This window comes from Primulina eburnea, chromosome 7 (genome assembly GCF_022965805.1).
Source record: "Primulina eburnea isolate SZY01 chromosome 7, ASM2296580v1, whole genome shotgun sequence".
NCBI lineage: Eukaryota > Viridiplantae > Streptophyta > Magnoliopsida > Lamiales > Gesneriaceae > Primulina > Primulina eburnea.
In genome coordinates, this window is record NC_133107.1 from 800,525 (window position 1) to 819,280 (window position 18,756).

Sequence of the window (18,756 nt, forward strand, 5' to 3'; positions counted from 1 at the left end):
AATCCAAGCCTTCGTCCGTCGCTAGCCCGCTGATGCCGCTAGCTCCCAACTAGAGCACAGCTCTGCTACAAGACCAGCAGCTCCCCGCTAGTGCCCAAATCTCGGAACAAGACTAGAACCTGTCAGAAACGACTGAAATGCTATGGAATTCTCTGAATTGGCGAGTCAAAATGAGGAAATCCGACCACTATTTATAGGCCATGTTCGGATCCTCCGAACACCACTTCGGAACGTCCGAACGCTACGTGTCCATCGGCTCTTGACAGCTCATGTTCGGATCCACCGAACATACACTTCGGACCGTCCGAACTTGCACGTGTCCAGCTGCTCTTGACACCTCATGATCGGATCCACCGAACCTACACTTCGGAACGTCCGAACTCCCACGTGTCGATCAACTCTTGACACCTAATGATCGGATCCACCGAACTCACTTCGGACCTTCCGAACTCTTCGGTGCTTCCGAACCATCTTCAGACCTTCCGATCATGATCAATCACCATTAATCCGTTAATTACCCAATTCGGCATTCGGGCTACTACATATTGTCTATGTGCAAGACTGTATTTGAGTGGTGGTATGTGTGTGTGTGTGAGAACTGATCTCTGAAAACTACCCGAAAGTGTTCTCACACACTGAGAGAAATATGCTTCTAAACTAAGCTGGTAATATGTTTAAGTGTTCCCTCTGGGCTGATTGCTTCTTGTAAACTGACAAGTAAATAAGCGTGCATTTTATTTTGTTCTTCACACACTCTATTATATGTTCTCTCCTCTACTTCTTGCTGATGGTCTGAAGCTTGTATATGTAGAGGCATTGAGAACGTACTTCAAGACTCATCACATGTGATCGTTGTAGCTTTGAATGCGTTCCTTGGTATATGTGTCTTGACTTTTCTGACATACCTTCAGGAATCTCCCCGCTTTAATCTTTCCTGCAATGTCCATTATTGTACATTTGATAGTACAGATATTTGTGTCTTTGTGCGTAGCTGGAATCCACTAAGATAATCTTGTCTTAATCTGCAACTGATTGGTTCTGACTGATGCTCTGAACTGGTCATCTGAACTGATCTTCAGTTGGGCTGATGAAATCAGTTGACTCGTCAGTTGAACTGATTTCACTCTTTCAGTTGAACCGTTCAGCCATGCTCTTCATCAGTTGAACACTTAATCAGCTGGCCGAGCTTCTGAAGATTTTCCAGCTGAACCATCCATCAACTGAACAATCAGTGGAACTGTTCATTTATATTTTAGTTCGACTGGTTCAATTTGTGAGATCAGTTGGACGTCTTCAGTTTGTGATTTTGACAGCTCATACCTGATCTCAATTCTTAGCTCCAGTTTTGGCTCGATAACTGATCAATTCGAAGCCTGATCAATTCCAGCTACCTGCACACTAGGTTAAATACATTATAAACAAAATAACAAGTTTTATAACATCAAAATCAAGATTGAGAACATAAAATATTCCAACAGATATATTACTCCATTTTCTGCTACAATAATTAATATTATATTTATTTTTTTACCAAAATAAAATATTTTTAATTCAAGAATAAACAAAATAAGACCCATGAGAGTTGGGGAGGTATCTAACAAAGGACAAAAACCTGTGTGAGACAGTATCACGTATCGTATTTGTGAGACAGATATTTTATTTGGGTCATCTATGAAAAAATATTATTTTTTATGTTAAGAGTATTACTTTTTATTGTGAATATGGGTAGAATTGACCCGTCCCACAGATTAGGATTCGTGAGAGGGTCTCACATGAAACTCACTCCTAACAAAGTAGAGAAATGCATAGAATTATTCAATTAGTTAATAATACATTAATATTTAATTTTAAAAAAGTGAAATTATTGACAAAAACATCGTGTTTATCCAACTCGCCAATGATGTTGTTCCTAACAAAGCTGTGGAATTTCACACAAACTTTTGTGAGATATTTTTACGAGTTAATTTTGTAAACAGATATATAATTTGATGTGTTTCATAAAAAAATATTATTTATCATATTAAAAATATTATTTTTATTTTTAAATATAAATCTGATTGATCTATATATTCAGAAAACCCTCACAAAGTCTATTCCACGAATTTTGGACATATGAATTATTTGACCATTTAAAGGTGAAACCTTGCTCTGAATTTATAATCATCAATATTTTATATACTTTTTCATCACAATTAAATATAGAGTAGATATCTTGAGAGACGGTTTTAGAATTTTTATCTGTAAAACGAGTCAGCTTTACCGATATTCACAATAAAAAAAGTAATACTTTTAGCATAAAAAGTAATACTTTTTAAAAAATATTACTTTTTAATGGATGTTCCAAATAAGATATTTATCTCACAAAATACGACCCGTAAAATTGTCTCACGTTTTTGCATTAAATATAATATTATATCATCTCACACATCAAACCTCATCCGTAAATAGTTTTATCCATCAATGTTGTGTTTCTAGATCGGAAAAATTCAATTTAAATAGAGATATTTGATGAATGGTTGATTTCTTTGCAAAAATACCGAAATCAAAATTAATGACGAACCATTTTTTAAAATATGAAATCGAAGCGGATTTCATAATTTGTTTTCCTAACAATAATTTTTTTAGTTTATTGGTTTATTCATTATTAATAATTTTTTTAGATCTTTTTGATAAATTTGTAATTATTATTTAATTTAAAAACCCATATAAATTTTATTATTATTATTATTATTATATATATTTTCCTCGAAGGCGCCTTTTTCTACCACTTTCACAATTTAGGCTTTTAAAGTGAAATTTAGGGTTCTTATTAGAAGCTTGATCTGCATCCAAGTTCTTCCGAATTGCATCAGTTGATCTGTCCGGCGAACACTTACAAAAAGCTTCGAGTTTCGACTGTTGGTATTGTGAGTTTTCTTAGAAAATGGCATTCTCATTCACTCCACAGCAGCAGCAGCAGCAGCAGCAATCCCCTTTCCAATCTCCTTTCAACCAATCCAATCCTTTCCGACAGACTACCCCATCGCAACCGCAACAGCAGCCTCAATCTCCGTTCCAGTTCCAACTCCAACAGCCACAACCGCAGCCGCAGGTCCAACAACCGCAGCCTCAGCAACCTCAGACACAGCAGCAGCTTTATCTTCTCACTAATGATAAAGCTCCTGCAACTTACAGTACCAAATGGGCGGAGCTTCATCCCGACTCTCAAAAAGTTCTCCACCAAATCGAGTAAATTTCTGCGATTTGAGGAGTTTTTTTCCCCTTTTTTTGAATTTTTTTTTTCTGGTGATTCCAATTGGGTTTTTCTGGGATGCAGGGAGAGAATATTTGGGTACAGAGATGAGAGTCACCGATTGGATCAGTGTAGCCGACTCTATGATTCATCTGTTTCCAACAACGGGTTTGAGAACGATGCCAGCTCTATCCTGCAGGTTTTATTCTCCCTCCCCTCCGATACGAAAATAATTATGCATCATGCGCATCTCTCTCTCTCTCTTCCCCCTCTCTGTCACATTCAATCTGATATTTGTGGGTTTTTTGTTTTTGTGGTGCATTACTCTTGACTTATTTTGATAACTTCTCCTTGGATATTTGGAGGGATGTACTAAAACTAACAAAGCTTAAAATTGGTAAATAATTTTTATATGTGGTATAATTTGTTTGGTTGCCTCCTGTTATTTGGCTATACCATTTGTGGGAAGTTCAACCTCATTGTGCTTGTATTGGACCTTTGTGGCCGGAAACAAATTTGCTTTTGTTTTTCGGGTATCATAAATAAATCTCTTTTATGTAATCAATGTCGATTTATTTATAATACAACAGTTTCGGTTTATCATGAAAATGAATCTGTTCCTGTGCATCCACAAGAAAAAACTTGTTTGGTATATTTTTTACTTTAACAGGTTTGTTTGACATATTTGACTTTAGCAGGAACTTGGTGGTATTAGTGTAGCTATGGATAGGCAGAAGGCAATTTTACAAGAGCTAATGACTGTTGTCAAAGATATGCTACGAAACACAGAAGGGGCTGTCCGTTCCTTTATGATGTTACAGCCCAGATTTATTCACCAAAATAAAGCGCCTGCAACAAGTGCTTCTGCACCATCCCAACCTTTAGGAGCCATGACCGCTCAAACTTCAAGTGGTCAACCTGCGGCTAATAATATACTGCCAGTACTTGATTTCTACAGTGGTGTCCCGAAGAAGCCATCTCCCTTCTTGTGCCAAACTGTTTCCAGATTTGAGAAGTATCTTTCGGAGTGTCGTCAATGGATTGAAGAGTTGGAGCAGCTACTTTTTTTAGATGAAAAGAACTGTTCCAATCCAAGTTCTTCGCTGTTACAATCCCTGCCTAAAGTCATGGCAAATGTACATGACTATTTTGTTCATGTTGCAGCAAAGGTAATGATGAGGTGCCTTCCTTGTGTTGTTTTCTATGTTATTTTTTTACATTATTCATATTTCTCTTAATATTTATCCTCCAGTTTGGACTTCATAAATAATTAGAATTTACGATTGTTTCAAATTACGAATCTTTCTTCTTAGTTTTAAAATTACAATATTTGTATTTTTCTCTATAATTCTCTGTTATATTTGAATGGATTTTTTTATGCTTACGTGTCTTTTGTTTTTCCTTTGGTGAATTATTTCCAATGACTTGCTTTTGTTAATGATTGTGTAGGTGGAAAGTATTCATCAATACATTGAATCCATGAAAACCGCATATCTTGCTGACAAGCGTCGTCGAGGGGATGTGAATAATCCATTTCTTGAGGCTAATCGGCGGGAAACAGCTAAACAGGAGGCCGCCTCTCGAAGGATACACCCAACTCTTCACTTACCTGCAGTTTCAAATCCAACAGCTCAAGCTACTGGACCATTTAACAGCTCTGCTGCACCTGTCTCGTCAATGACAACTAATGCTCCTGCTGCTGTATCTGCTTCTAGTGGAAGTGGATCTTCACTCTTTTCTACTCCATCAATTGCCACATCATCTCCTTCTCTATTCTCCACTCCCACAACTTCTGCTCCAGTTTTGTCTTTGTTAGGAACCACAGCTTCCCCACAGTCATCACCATTTAGTTCCTTATCTGCGGCATCCTCAGCATTTGCCATTTCCACTCCCTTGTTTAGTTCAACCCCAGCTTCTGGATTCTCAACCTTTTCAACACCTTTCGCTACAGGTTACTTTAATTTATTGGATTAATTGCAACATGTTCTTTTATTGTTATCAAGATTCTAGATGACTAAGAACTCCTAGCATCGAAAAGGATGACAGGTTTTTGTGCAAACATTTATGCCAACAAATGGTGACCCTTTTCTCTCCGCCCTGCCCCCCTAAATACCAACTTTGGTCTTCTATCATTAATGGAATATTTATCAGTAGGGCTCCACCCAATCTGTTGTTATTCAGTCTGAAAATTGGTGTCAACCAGTAATGACAATGTAAAATTGTGACCACTTTTATAAGAAGCCGCATGCTATTCTCTGAAAGATGCCCCACTTATAAAGACACAAAAAGCTCGTTAATTTACTAATCCAGATGATTGAGTAATTATTCTTGTGATATTAAATTCTCAATGGATATTTTTTTTTCAAGCAGGTGCCGCAACTGGATCAGGGGCCAGCTTTGGGACTTTATCCGTGAGTAATTTGATATTTTTTTGGGCAAACTCTGTTCGTCCTTTTTGCTTATAATTGACCTTTTGATCTGCCCAAGTTTTGACCATACCTTCCAAAATGATACAAAAAAGCTGATTTGTTGATTCGTCTAATTTTCTTCTAATTATTAAGAGTTGTCTGCCCAAATATGCGAGAATTCTGAAGTAGCAAACATTTACTATTTAGATCACATCAGAGAGAGATTGCTCATAATCATGGGTAGCACTTTCTTCCTCTTAGCCCCAGACCACAAATTTTCACTTCAATCTTTTCCAGCAACTAAAGTGGAGTTTTGTTTTATTTTATTATCTTTGCAACTGCAAATTTGTGACCAGTGCACATTTTCTATTGCCTTGATTACAAAAATGCAAGGTTTAGCTGCATATCGATATATTCATTTTCTCTGATAAGTATACATCTATTTGCGTTGACTTTCTTATCATTCATTTATGGTTCCCTCTCTTGTCGCACAGAAGGCGAGAGCAAAAAGTCGGGCGGGCCGTCGCTAATCAGCGAGAATGCATCTCACTGTCTCTTCTCAGCTCGATTCTTTTCCATCGGAATGCAGCAGGCTTTCCTATGCTTGTTTGATGTTGTCCCTTAAATCAACTCAGATAATTCCTCGCCAACAATTGATGTTGAGAATTTACGCCTCTGAACTTATACCCGAATCCCAGATGCTCGAACACAAGCGCATTTTGTATTTCTTGTATATTGCCTTTAATATTCTTGTTTTCGACCGAATTTCAACCCTCTTAAAATCAATTGTAACAGTGTTTAATGGCATATTTGATGTTTGAAGGCGCAGATGAGACGATTACATTATAACGAGACGTCCAGTTGGTAAATAATTTTATCTGCCTCGATTGCAAATCACCTTCAAATTCATCTCTTTGATTGATTTCAATTATTGTTGGTATATCAAATAAAATTTTCACGGACACTGATTAAAATATTAACAACGGATGGGCTGAGCTATTCATGTCGATTGAAAGATAATATTTTTTCATGAATGATCTAAATAAGAGATATGATATACAAAATGCAATCCATGAGATCGTCTTACACCAGTTTTTGTCTTGAAAGAATACTTGATTTGAAAGCCAAATCAATTAGTTTGTTATATTTATCGGTGGCGGCATCACGACAAATTCGTTGTCGAATTGGATCAAAGATAATTTGTTGAATAACCACTGTTTTTATTTGATATTTTTACATGTACTGAACTCGGGTAAGATCTTCGAAATGAACAATAAAGAGTTTTAATATCATGCTAAACGTCCACGCGTGACATTGATTTATTTAATAGTTTGTACAATTATTTAAAAACAATTCATGCGCCTCGATCATTTATTTGAATCAAGTTAGACCATACATGTTCATGCTTTATTTTATCCTATTCATGATGATCAAGATTTACTTATGCATATATAGGATCTATTTTTTTTTCAAATTGTATATGTAATAAAAGAATCTATGATAATACATATACACGTCAAGTTCTACAAGTCAATTTTTTATTTTTTTTAAAAAATAATGTCTAGCGACCCATTATAGCTGATGCTAACTACTTAAACCTAACCTATAATTTCGAAGGCAACATTAAATATGTCATCCAAATTAGCCTGATACGTGTTGATTCAAATCAACATAAAAAGAATAACAACCAACAACAATAAGTTATTCCAACAACAATAATATATGGTACAGTTTGGTAAATAGAATATGATAAGTAAATGATATACAGTATAAGAATAAATATAATGATAAGATAATATGTTGAATGTTTGGTATTATTTTAACAAGAGTGATTAAATTTATATATTGACATGTAATGACAAAATTAACCCTATCACAAAAACTTATATTTCATTGTTATCAAGATCTTGTAATTGCATATCTCAATTCTTAAATTACGATATATATATATATATATATATATATATATATATATATATATATATATAAATATATATATATATTATATGGTCCTAAAAAATAATTTTTCGTTTTTTTGTCTTATTTTGGAAATTATTTAAACAATTTTTTTTCTTTTTTCAAAGGTGATCATCGGTCAAATTTGATTTTTGTCATTTTCTTTATTTTTTATATCTTTTTCATATCGAAGGGGCCTAGTAACTATTTGTGTGTGTGTATATATGTATCTATATATTTGTATATATGTATGTATGTAATAAACATTTAACATTAACTTAAATGCATTTAAATAAATGAGGATAATTAAGTAATTTGTAGTATATTTTATCATTAAATTAAAACTATCACACCTCTTACTAAGGATGTTTTATCCTTCTAAAAATGTATTTATCAAGGGATCATGGGCTTTTTAAAAACGTACCAAACGTGGGATAAGGCGAATTATTTATCAATCTCACCCTTATTTTGTGTACCAAACAGTGCCTATGTGTATAATAACTAAGTAGATATGTAAATATGACCTCAAACTAAATTTAACAAATATAATCTTCCTATTTAAACTAAACTACATGACAAATTTATTTGAAAAACGGATGTATAAATTTCAAAAATTAACACACATCGTATGCTCTTCACTAATATGAACTGTTAATCTTATTTGACAAAAATCTGAAATATGATAATGGCTAGTGGATTTATGCAATAGTTGGTATACTGGGTAAGAATAGTCAAACTCAGTATGATTTATCCGATTAATTTATAAGTTATATATTAACTTGAGATTTACGTAGTTTGCATCCAAATGTGAGAAGTAGTTGCGACAGGTTATATGACCAAAAAAAAAAAAAAATCGATCCCCCCATTTTTATACTAATCTATCAAATCTTCCCAAATTGTTTTGACAGCGACAGCTGCTAGCCTGCCTCGACGTGAAATATAATATAATATAACGTAATAATATATAAGAAACCAACAAGAGTTGACAGACTCGCTTATTTTCTTCAACCATGGACTTTATCAGCATAGTTTTGGTATTATTATCTGCTTTTACTTTATTCCATGGCTACCGAATACTATACACAAGGGTTAAAAAGTTTCCGCCAGGGCCAACGCCGCTTCCCATCATCGGGAATCTCCACCTGCTCGGCGACCAACCGCACAAATCACTGGCCAAATTGGCCAAGACTCATGGCCCCCTGATGTGCCTCCGCCTTGGCTTCATCAACACGGTGATCATTTCCTCCTCCGCCATGGCTAAGGAAGTTTTGCAGAAGCAGGACCTTGCATTTTCTAGCAGGTCGGCTCCGAACGCTGTACATGCCTGCGACCAACCCAAGTACTCTGTGGTGTGGCTGCCGGTGGCGTTGAGGTGGCGCAGCCTCCGTAAAGTTTTAAACTCGAACATCTTCTCTGGAAGGCGCCTGGATGGGAGTCAGCACCTGAGGAGCCGAAAGGTGCAGGAACTAATTGCCTACTGCGGGAAAAGTAGTCAGGCTGGTGAGGCGGTGGATGTGGGGCGTGCTGCATTCAGAACATCGCTGAATCTTCTATCCAACACAATTTTCTCCATGGACTTGACGGACCCCTTTTCTGATTCAGGCAAAGAATTCAGGGATCTGGTATGGAACATCATGGTTGAAGCTGGTAAGACCAATCTGGTGGATTACTTCCCTTTCTTGGAGAAAATCGATCCTCAAGGCATACGTCGCCGTATGACTATTCATTTTGGGAAGATGATCGAGCTTTTTAACGGTTTGATCAATGAAAGATTGGAAAAAGGTAAATCCAAAGATATCGAAACAAATGATGTTCTAGATGTCCTCCTCACCACCAGTAAAGAAAACCCAGAAGAAATTGACAGAAGTCACATCGAACGCTTGTGCCTGGTAAACAATATTTTAATTTATTCGTGAACAAGCTCCTCCCTCAATTAAACTTGATGTCCCTAAATTGGATAGTGACTTAAAACTACGAAAACAGGACCTGTTCGTAGCTGGAACTGACACAACTTCCAACACACTGGAGTGGGCAATGACGGAGGCGATTCGTAACCCAGAAACCATGAAAAGAGCCAAATCCGAGCTCGAGGAAATCGTGGGGAAAGGGAAAATTATCGGCGAAGAGGACGTCCAGCGGCTGCCTTATCTCAGATGCATGGTGAAAGAGACTCTGCGAATCCATCCACCGGTGCCGTTCCTGATTCCACGAAAGGTGGAGGAAGACGTGGAAGTACGTGGCTACACTGTGCCAAAAAACTGTCGGGTTTTGGTCAACGCGTGGGCCATTGGAAGGGACGCGGATGCATGGAAGAATCCCCTGGAATTCAAGCCGGAGAGGTTTCTGGAATCGGACATGGATGTGCGTGGAAGGGATTTTGAGCTAATTCCGTTCGGCGCGGGTAGAAGGATCTGCCCTGGATTGCCGCTTGCCATCCGAATGGTGCCTGTGATGCTGGGTTCCCTGTTGAATTCGTTCGATTGGAAACTTGAAGGTGGGAGTCCTCCGGAAGAATTGGACATGGAGGAGAAATTCGGAATCACTTTGCAGAAGGCGCTACCACTTCGAGCAGTCCCTGTTCATCTGTAAGCATAGATTTGCAGGGTCAAAAGGTTCTTTTCAAAATTTTATGTGAACTCTACTAGCACTCCAGTCAATACGTAGATAAAATTTAATAAAGTCAAAGGTGCAGAAAAATTCAGAAGGGAACTATTAGCTTTGTGATAGTATGAAAATATATGCACGAAATTTTTATAATATTTGAATGAATTAAAATATTACTATTAGCATTTATCAATTGAAATAAACCAAATCACAAAAAAAAAAAATCATGATCATAGATGGTATATGAATTGGAAAAGTTATCTTATCCACATGACATACTTTTCAAAAACAAAAACTTGTGTGAGACGGTCTTACGGGTCGTATTTGTGAGACGGATCTCTTATTTGGGTCTTTAACATCTATTATGTTATTTACAATCCTCATTTGGGATCTGACATGCTCGTAGTTTGCTTTCTTATCACGACACTTTTTCGGTTTTCTACATCGTTTTATTCGGTAATTTTATTTTTCCGACTATTTTTTTTGTTGTTGAATGAATTTTCAGTTTTTGACAACCATCAACTATAGTTCCTAAGAAAAAATGCTTTTAGTCGTGATAGATTTTCACTTGTGACTAAAAGTATATATAACCTACATATTTTTCAACAATATAACTAATGAATGATGCTGTAATTTCTTCAAACATCCTGATATTTGTGGTATCATTTTTATATATTTAGTATCAATATTATCAACATATAGATATAAGGTTCATTATCACTGTGAGAAAAATACTCGAAAATCACTTGAAATGACTATATCTTAGAATTGTGTCTTCGTTTAATTTGACACAATTAAGGAAAATCATCTCGTTCGTCATGTTTTTAGAAGCTTTGGAACAATGATTGTGTGAATCATATCATTAGGATGATATAGTTTCAATCTCATTTGTTGTGTCTTGAACATAATATTATATTATTCATTGAAACAAAACAAATTTTCTTATATCGAGTTTACATTTTATTTTATAATATTTTATTTTTTGTGGAACGGCATACAAAATTAATTTTTGTTTTTGAAAAATCTTGAGAAGAGACAAGAATAACGTAATTAAGATTTGCATATGAGATATCATTCAAATATATGTCAAAGTAAGTCTTATTCAATATTTCATCTAATAATACAATTGTTTAGATTTCATGAGCATTTTATGACAAAATTAATTTGATGAAATAATATAAAATTCATTTGGATTTCACTATCTGGCTAAATGGATTTATTTCGCGAAGAGTTTTCTATGCTATCATCATATATCTTATGAATTAGCTGGTTAGCCACTTTGCCTATAAAAAAGACAAAAACAACCTCTTAGCCAGCTCGAAATATATGGAGATAATATTGGAGGAAATAAAGTGCAACTGACTCAATGTCTCAATTTACTAAAAATGCAAAAAATTGATCTATTGTGCTTACAAAACTTTAGAATTGTTCTCATCCCATTATAAAAGAATGAAAATTATGCATAATTTGTTTTTCATGTATTTATTTTTCGAAATGAATAATATTTCCTTTTTGAAAACGATTTTATTCTTTGAAAAATATTGACATTTTATATGTCATTCATATCTCGCAAACCATGAAGTAGAAACATAATCATTATATAACACTTAAAAGTTTACATATACAATTCTTCAATTTTTTCTTCATTGTGATTCGTTGAAAGTTAAATATGAATCATTCTTGATCTTAACATTTTTTTTAAAATATAATGTTATTTAGTTAGACATCATTTCAAATATCTATATATAAAAAAAAAGTGTTTGAATTATATAATGTAAATATGCGCTGGACCCATCTCCTGTCCATGGCATCACTATTGCACGAAAACACAACCTTGTGTAGTTTAGGAATCTGCGAAACCGTTGAGTTGCGCGCTTTGATGCTACATGTCTTGTAATAAGTCAATTAATTCAACTTCCAACACCCTGCATGCAGGGGCGGAGCCAAGAATCCGATTATATCTGGACTAGAATATTAACCTCTAAATTTTTTTAATATTTTAAATTGATCTACACAGGCTAATATTAAATTTATCCAAAATTATTAAAAAAATTACATATAAATTTCAAATGAGTGCCTCCGCCCCTGCCTACATGATAACATAATTAATTGCGTAGTTTCCAACCTCACACAAGAAGGCAAACACTGAAAGGGACAAATGAAATTCCACATAAGAAACCTGTGTAACATGTTTCAGTATGTCTGCGAAGAACGCTCACTACCCATATTTGCATACAAACGCTACTGTTTTATAACATGTGTATCTTTGTCAAATAATTTTTTGAGGCCCACGCCACCCTCACATATTTACTTTTTATCGACCAATTACACCAAATAATTTACTGAATAACTTGAGTTTCCAAACGCCCCTGAACTTCCTACCAACGACACAACATCACCTACGTGCACAAAACACTTGAATTCTTCACAACTGTACTAAATAGGTTCATAGTGTATGACGTTTTGATGGAACATCCACAGTTTCAATGAATAAAATGGAACAAACACTCTCAAGAAACACTCAAAATAATTCCTTTGACGTCAAACATTTCAAAATCTCTCAGGATAACATTGTCCCAGCACGAGCAGATATTTGCAACAAAAAAGCTATAAGCAGAACTTCGTTTTAGGAGACAAAAAACGCATGAACCTCTTTTTTGCACGAACGATTAGCTGATTGACTTCAGCATTGAATATTCTCGCTCGATTATCAATCAGTTTTACCATCTTCAAAAATGGTGATGTATATCCTGATTGGCCCGTGGATCTTGATGCAAAACCGGATGACATCTCATGGTTGATAACTGCAGTAGATTCCATCAAAGTTTTAGGAAATGAGTGGTTCAAGGTAGTTACGTTCGGTAATTTTTACCTCCTTGAAGTTTAATGTCGGTAGCTTGTTTTCGGTCCTGTAAATTGACCTTTACAGTTTTGGGTATAAATCTCTGACAATATTAAATTTAATCTTGATTTGCTTTTTCTAAATGGTTTATGTTAAGAATACAGCAAGTTTGATGTTTTCGATTGGTTATCTCGTCCTCATTTTATCTGCCACAGTGTTTTGAATTTTTACATGTACAAAAGGAAGACTACAAGATGGCCATTAGAAAGTACCGCAAGGCTCTCAAGTATCTCTGGATTTATGCTGGGAGATGGAAGACAATAGCGAAGGTGAATGCAATAATGTCTATTGATTGAATCTGGATAACAGGCTTCATTCATTATTGATACCCCCGGATTGAGGATGGGCTCGGCCCGCTCTCGGTAGCCCATCTAGTTGAGAACTCGGCATTCAGGGAAGCGCGAGAGGTCATCTGGGAGGTCATCCCACGCCGACCTCCCATGCCGACCTCCCAAGGTCATCCCAGCCGACCTCCCATAACAGCAGTTCCGTAGGACTGACCTCCCACGCCGAGCTCCCATGCCGACCTCCCAAGATGATGCCGAGCCGACCTCCTATAACAGCAGTTCCGTCGATCGGGGAGGTCAGCCGACCTCCCACGCCGACCTCCCAAGGTCATCGATCGGGGAGGTCAGCCGACAGTTTTCTCTCTCAGTTTTCTGACTTGAGCGTCGGAGGGGCTACGCCGGAACAACCTTCCGGCCCCCTTCTAACACTCTTGTTTGTGTTTCTGGATTTCGAGGTGTCTGATCTGTAGTATCCCGATGCCTAATTTGAGTTAATTATTGGATTAATTGTATTTCGGTGGGATCGGAAGGACCGAACCGGGTTCGGATCGTCCGAAGTTGGTTCGGATCGTCCGAAGTGGGTTCGGATGGACCGTTCTGTTCGGAGTCAGACGAGTCATGTCATGTCAGAGTTCGGATCGTCCAATCAGGGTTCGGATCGTCCGAAGACAGGTGGCTGGACACGTGGAAGACATGCAATGTTCGGATCGTCCGAAGTGGATCGGATCGTCCGATCGTTGTCTAAAAATAGAAGCGCGAGGCTTCACTTTTCACTCGCCAATTCCGAGAGTTCCAGAGCGTTTTAGTCGTTTCTGATGGGTTTCTAGTCTTTTCCCGAGGTTCGGGCACTAGCGGGGAGCTACTGGTTTTGTAGCAGAGCTGTGCTCTAGTTGGGGGCTAGCGGCATCAGTGGGCTGACTACGGACGCAGGTATAGTTCTGGGTTCCCTTTGAGATTTGGGAGTATCTATTAGTCTAGTTAAGGCTTTTAGATGTGGTTTAGTGATATGGTATCACTTGGATTGTAGGCTTGATTCTAGGGCTGATTGCTAGGATCTACTGGTTTGAGGTACGAAAGTACTATCCGAGATAGCAGGATTGAGTATGCTTTACTATGTGTTGCATGTTTATATGTTGCATTATTATCTGTCATATGATGCATGGCTTATTATGCGGCATTTGCATAATCATGTTGAGCCTGATTATCTTTGAGATAGCCTGTTGAGAGGGTGCTCAGCCCTCATTTGTTGTGGATGGTTGGACCCCGTTGGCCGACGGTGGTCAGGTCACCGGTATATCCACAGGTTCATTTGGTATGGGAGCCACCTCCTGGTGCGACGGCGCAGAGTGCTACATACCTTGACGTCATTTACCTGAGCAGTATTTTCGATATACCCAGATCCTGGTATCCAGTACATTTTGCATACATGCATGTCATAGTCTTGTATACTCATGCTTTCGGTACTGAGCGTTTTATGCTCACGTCCTCGGTTTATCTCTGTTTTGGACACCCTATTCGATGGGGCAGGTCTCAGGTTAGACGGTCCAGGAGGGAGTGGACAGGGAGCTGGTAGAGGTTGACCTGTAGTTGTTGGTATTTGTTCTTGGTATTTAGTTCGATCTGGTTGTTTAAGTATTTTGTACTTACAGATTTGATTGGGTTGTATTATTGTTTTTCCGCTGTTTACCTGATTCAGTTTTAAATGTTAATTTTGCATGCTTAAGTTCTGATTAGTAGGTGATTCAGGAACGGGTCACTACATTTATGGTATCAGAGCATGCATTAAGATTTTGGGATTTAGAATTGTTCTTTTGGGTTTAATCTCTGGTAACTTTTGTAGCTAGAATGTCTGGTTTTGACGACGATGCTAGTAGTCATGGCAGCGTTGGACGCTGGGGAGACCGCGACGATCGGGAGCGTCGTCAAGAGCATCGAGAACGTCGTCAACACCGTCGTGATGATTTTTGATCGGGTTGTTGTCTGTGATGATCCGACATCGTATGAGGGCCTTGTGAACCGTTGTCGCCAGGCTGAGGGCAGTTTGCTGAGAGGTCGAGCCATGCAGTCTGCTCGTCCTGCTAGTTCTTTGGGTCCCGCGCCCAAGCATTTAAGAAGGCTGGATCTACTTCTTCTTTCTCTGGATCTGGAGGAGTTCACCATTTTGGGAAGAAGAAGGGCCCGTGTCAGCATTGCGGGAAGGATCACCCGACGGAGCGTTGTCGCAGGGTTGCGGGTGCTTGTTACAAGTGCGGTGAGATGGGCCACATGAAGAGAGATTGTCCACAGATGGGCGGAGGATCAGGATCTGGTTCTCAGGCTTCAGTTCATCAGAGGCCACAGCAGGGACAGTCTACTCAGGGTTCTAACCTCCGACCGCGTACTCAAGGGCAGGTCTTTGCTCTTAACCAGGATCAGGCTGCTGAGGAGAACGAGAGAGTTATCGCAGGTATTTTTAAGTTATGTGGATTACCTGCTTACGTTCTCATTGATACTGGTACATCTCATTCATTCTTATCGGCGAGATTTGCTAAGCGTCATGCGTTACCTTTCACTTCTTTGGACGTTGTGGTATCTGTTTCCACACCGATGGGTCATTCGGTGCTAGCTAAACGTATAGTTTTGGGTTGTCCTCTAGAGTTTGAGGGTAATGTTTTAACTGCTAATTTGATGATTCTTGTGATGGAGGATTTTGATTGCATTCTGGGAATAGATGTGCTGACTGTGTTTAGAGCTACTGTGGACTGTTATCAGAAGTTTGTGCAGTTTCGTCCAGTTGAGGGCGACAGTTGGTTTTTCTATGGAGAGGGAGCGCGACCCCGATGCCTGTGGTTTCTGCTCTGAAAGCCTGTCGTGCTTTAGAGTCGGACGGGGAAGGCTACCTTATCTATGCTATTGATTCGTCCGCAGATAGTGTCGGTATCAGTGACATTCCAGTGGTTTGCGATTTTCCGGATGTTTTTCCCGAGGGGATTCCTGGTTTTCCTCCCGTTCGGGAAGTGGATTTCGGCATTGATTTAGTGCCAGGCACGTCACCAATCTCTAGAGCTCCTTATCGTTTAGCTCCATCGGAGATGCAAGAATTGAAGCAGCAGTTGCAGGATCTTCTTGACAAGGGGTATATTCGACCCAGTGTGTCCCCGTGGGGAGCACCAGTTCTTTTTGTCAAAAAGAAGGATGGTTCTATGCGGCTCTGCATAGATTATCGGCAGTTGAATCGTGCTACGATAAAGAATAAGTATCCGTTGCCACAGGATTGATGAACTGCAAGGTACCTCTGTGTATTCCAAGATTGATTTAAGGTCTGGTTATCATCAGCTTCGAGTTCATCAGGGAGATATATCGAAGACTGCATTCAGGACCCGGTATGGGCATTATGAGTTTCTGGTTATGCCTTTTGGGGTGACGAATGCACCAGCAGTTTTTATGGATCTGATGAATCGAGTATTTCGGGATTTCTTGGATAAGTTTGTTGTGGTGTTTATAGATGATATCTTAATCTATTCGCATGATCAGCAAGAACACGCACAACACTTAAGGATTATTTTACAGACACTTCGCGAGAATCAGCTTTATGCGAAGTTGAGTAAATGTGAGTTTTGGATTGACAGGGTTGTATTCCTTGGTCATGTCATTTCTAGCGAGGGAGTTTCAGTTGACCCGAGCAAGGTGGAAGCGGTATTGAACTGGTCGCGTCCGACGACAGTAGCCGAGATCCGCAGTTTTCTGGGATTGGCTGGGTATTATCGCCGTTTCATTGCCAACTTCTCTCAGATTGCTAAGCCACTCATTCAGCTCACTCGGAAAGATGTTTCCTTTGAGTGGACATCAGAGTGCGAAGAGAGTTTCTGGGAACTTCGCAGACGTTTGACATCTGCGCCTGTTTTGGCTTTACCGTCTGGATCTGGTGGTTTCAGTGTTTACACCGATGCCTCTTTACAGGGACTAGGGTGTGTTCTGATGCAGAACGAGCATGTGATTGCTTATGCGTCGAGACAGTTGAAGTCTCATGAGGAGAACTATCCTGTTCGTGATCTGGAATTAGCAGCGATCATTTTTGCTTTGAAAATCTGGCGCCATTATCTGTATGGTGAGCGATTTGAGATCTTCACTGATCATAAGAGTTTGAAGTATCTGTTCACTCAGGCTGAGTTGAACATGCGTCAGCGTCGTTGGATGGATCTACTCAAAGATTACGATTGTGAGATCAAGTATCATCCAGGATCTGCGAATCTCACGGCCGATGCTCTTAGTCGCAAGATGAGGTTATCTGCTCTTCAGACTTGTGCTGTATCTGGGATTATTCAGGATTTCTGTTCGATGGGATTCAATTGTAAGCATCGGAAGGGATCAGAGAGTATCCGTGTAGCTACTATTTTGTCCGAGCCAGTTTTGTATTCTCGGATTAGAGATGCTCAGATGTCTGATTCTAAGATTCAGAAATTAGCTCGGTTGGCTGATAGAGATAATACTTCTGGATTCCACTATCAGTCCGAGGGTCTTTTGTGCTTATCTGGTCGTGTTGTTGTACCGGAGGATGACACTTTGAGGGAGGAGATTTTGTCCCAGGCTCATCGTAGCAAGTTGAGTGTTCATCCGGGGAGCAACAAGATGTATAAGGATTTGAGGACTCGATTTTGGTGGAAAGGTATGAAACGTAATGTTTATCAGTATGTCTCCAAGTGCCTAGTCTGTCAGCAGGTGAAGGCTGAGTATCGACGACCTGGAGGTTTGTTGCAGAATCTTCCTATTCCGGAGTGGAAGTGGGAGCATATCACGATGGACTTCGTGACTCACTTGCCTATGTCTGCGGGGAATAGAGATGCTATCTGGGTGGTAGTGGATCGGCTTACTAAGTCTGCCCATTTTCTTCCGTATAACAGAGATTTCACTTTCGATCGGATGGCATGGTTGTACATTCAGGAGATTGTACGGTTTCATGGTGTGCCTGTGAGTATCGTTAGTGACAGAGATCCTCGATTTACATCTAGATTTTGGGGTAGCTTTCAGCAAGCTTCAGGGCACTACTTTGAGTTTGAGTACTGCATATCACCCAGAGACTGACGGTCAGTCAGAGAGGACTATTCGTACTCTTGAGGATATGTTGAGATCTTGTGTGATGGATTTCGGGCCAGCTTGGCAGGATCATTTGCCACTGATAGAGTTTGCATACAATAACAGTTTTCATATGAGTATTGGTATGTCTCCGTTTGAAGCATTGTATGGTCGACGTTGTCGTACTCCTCTATTCTGGGAGGAAATCGGAGAACGACAGGTCGAGGGTCCAGAATTGATTCAGCAGGCCATGGTACAAAGTTCTTGTGATCAAACAGCGGATTAAGACTGCTCAGGATCGACAAGCGAGTTATG

At 38.8% G+C, this 18,756-nt stretch overlaps 2 protein-coding genes across 3 annotated transcripts; both read left to right on the top strand.

Moving 5' to 3' along the window:
- Positions 1 to 2,758: 2,758 nt before the first annotated feature.
- On the top strand, positions 2,759 to 6,519 carry LOC140836337 (nuclear pore complex protein NUP58). Of its 2 annotated transcripts, none has more exons than XM_073201780.1 (6): positions 2,759 to 3,228; positions 3,317 to 3,431; positions 3,928 to 4,401; positions 4,682 to 5,183; positions 5,603 to 5,643; positions 6,135 to 6,519. In XM_073201780.1, the coding sequence occupies exons 1-6, from the start codon at positions 2,924 to 2,926 to the stop codon at positions 6,168 to 6,170; spliced, it is 1,473 nt and encodes a 490-aa protein (XP_073057881.1). In that variant the 5' UTR covers positions 2,759 to 2,923; the 3' UTR covers positions 6,171 to 6,519. The 2 variants fall into 2 exon arrangements, with proteins under 2 accessions (XP_073057881.1, XP_073057882.1); XM_073201781.1 differs by having other exon boundaries at positions 2,760 to 3,228; positions 3,931 to 4,401.
- Positions 6,520 to 8,567: 2,048 nt separating this feature from the next.
- Positions 8,568 to 10,186, top strand: LOC140836336 (geraniol 8-hydroxylase-like). The gene is made up of 2 exons (XM_073201779.1): positions 8,568 to 9,485; positions 9,580 to 10,186. The coding sequence occupies exons 1-2, from the start codon at positions 8,607 to 8,609 to the stop codon at positions 10,183 to 10,185; spliced, it is 1,485 nt and encodes a 494-aa protein (XP_073057880.1). The 5' UTR covers positions 8,568 to 8,606; the 3' UTR covers position 10,186.
- Positions 10,187 to 18,756: the final 8,570 nt, after the last annotated feature.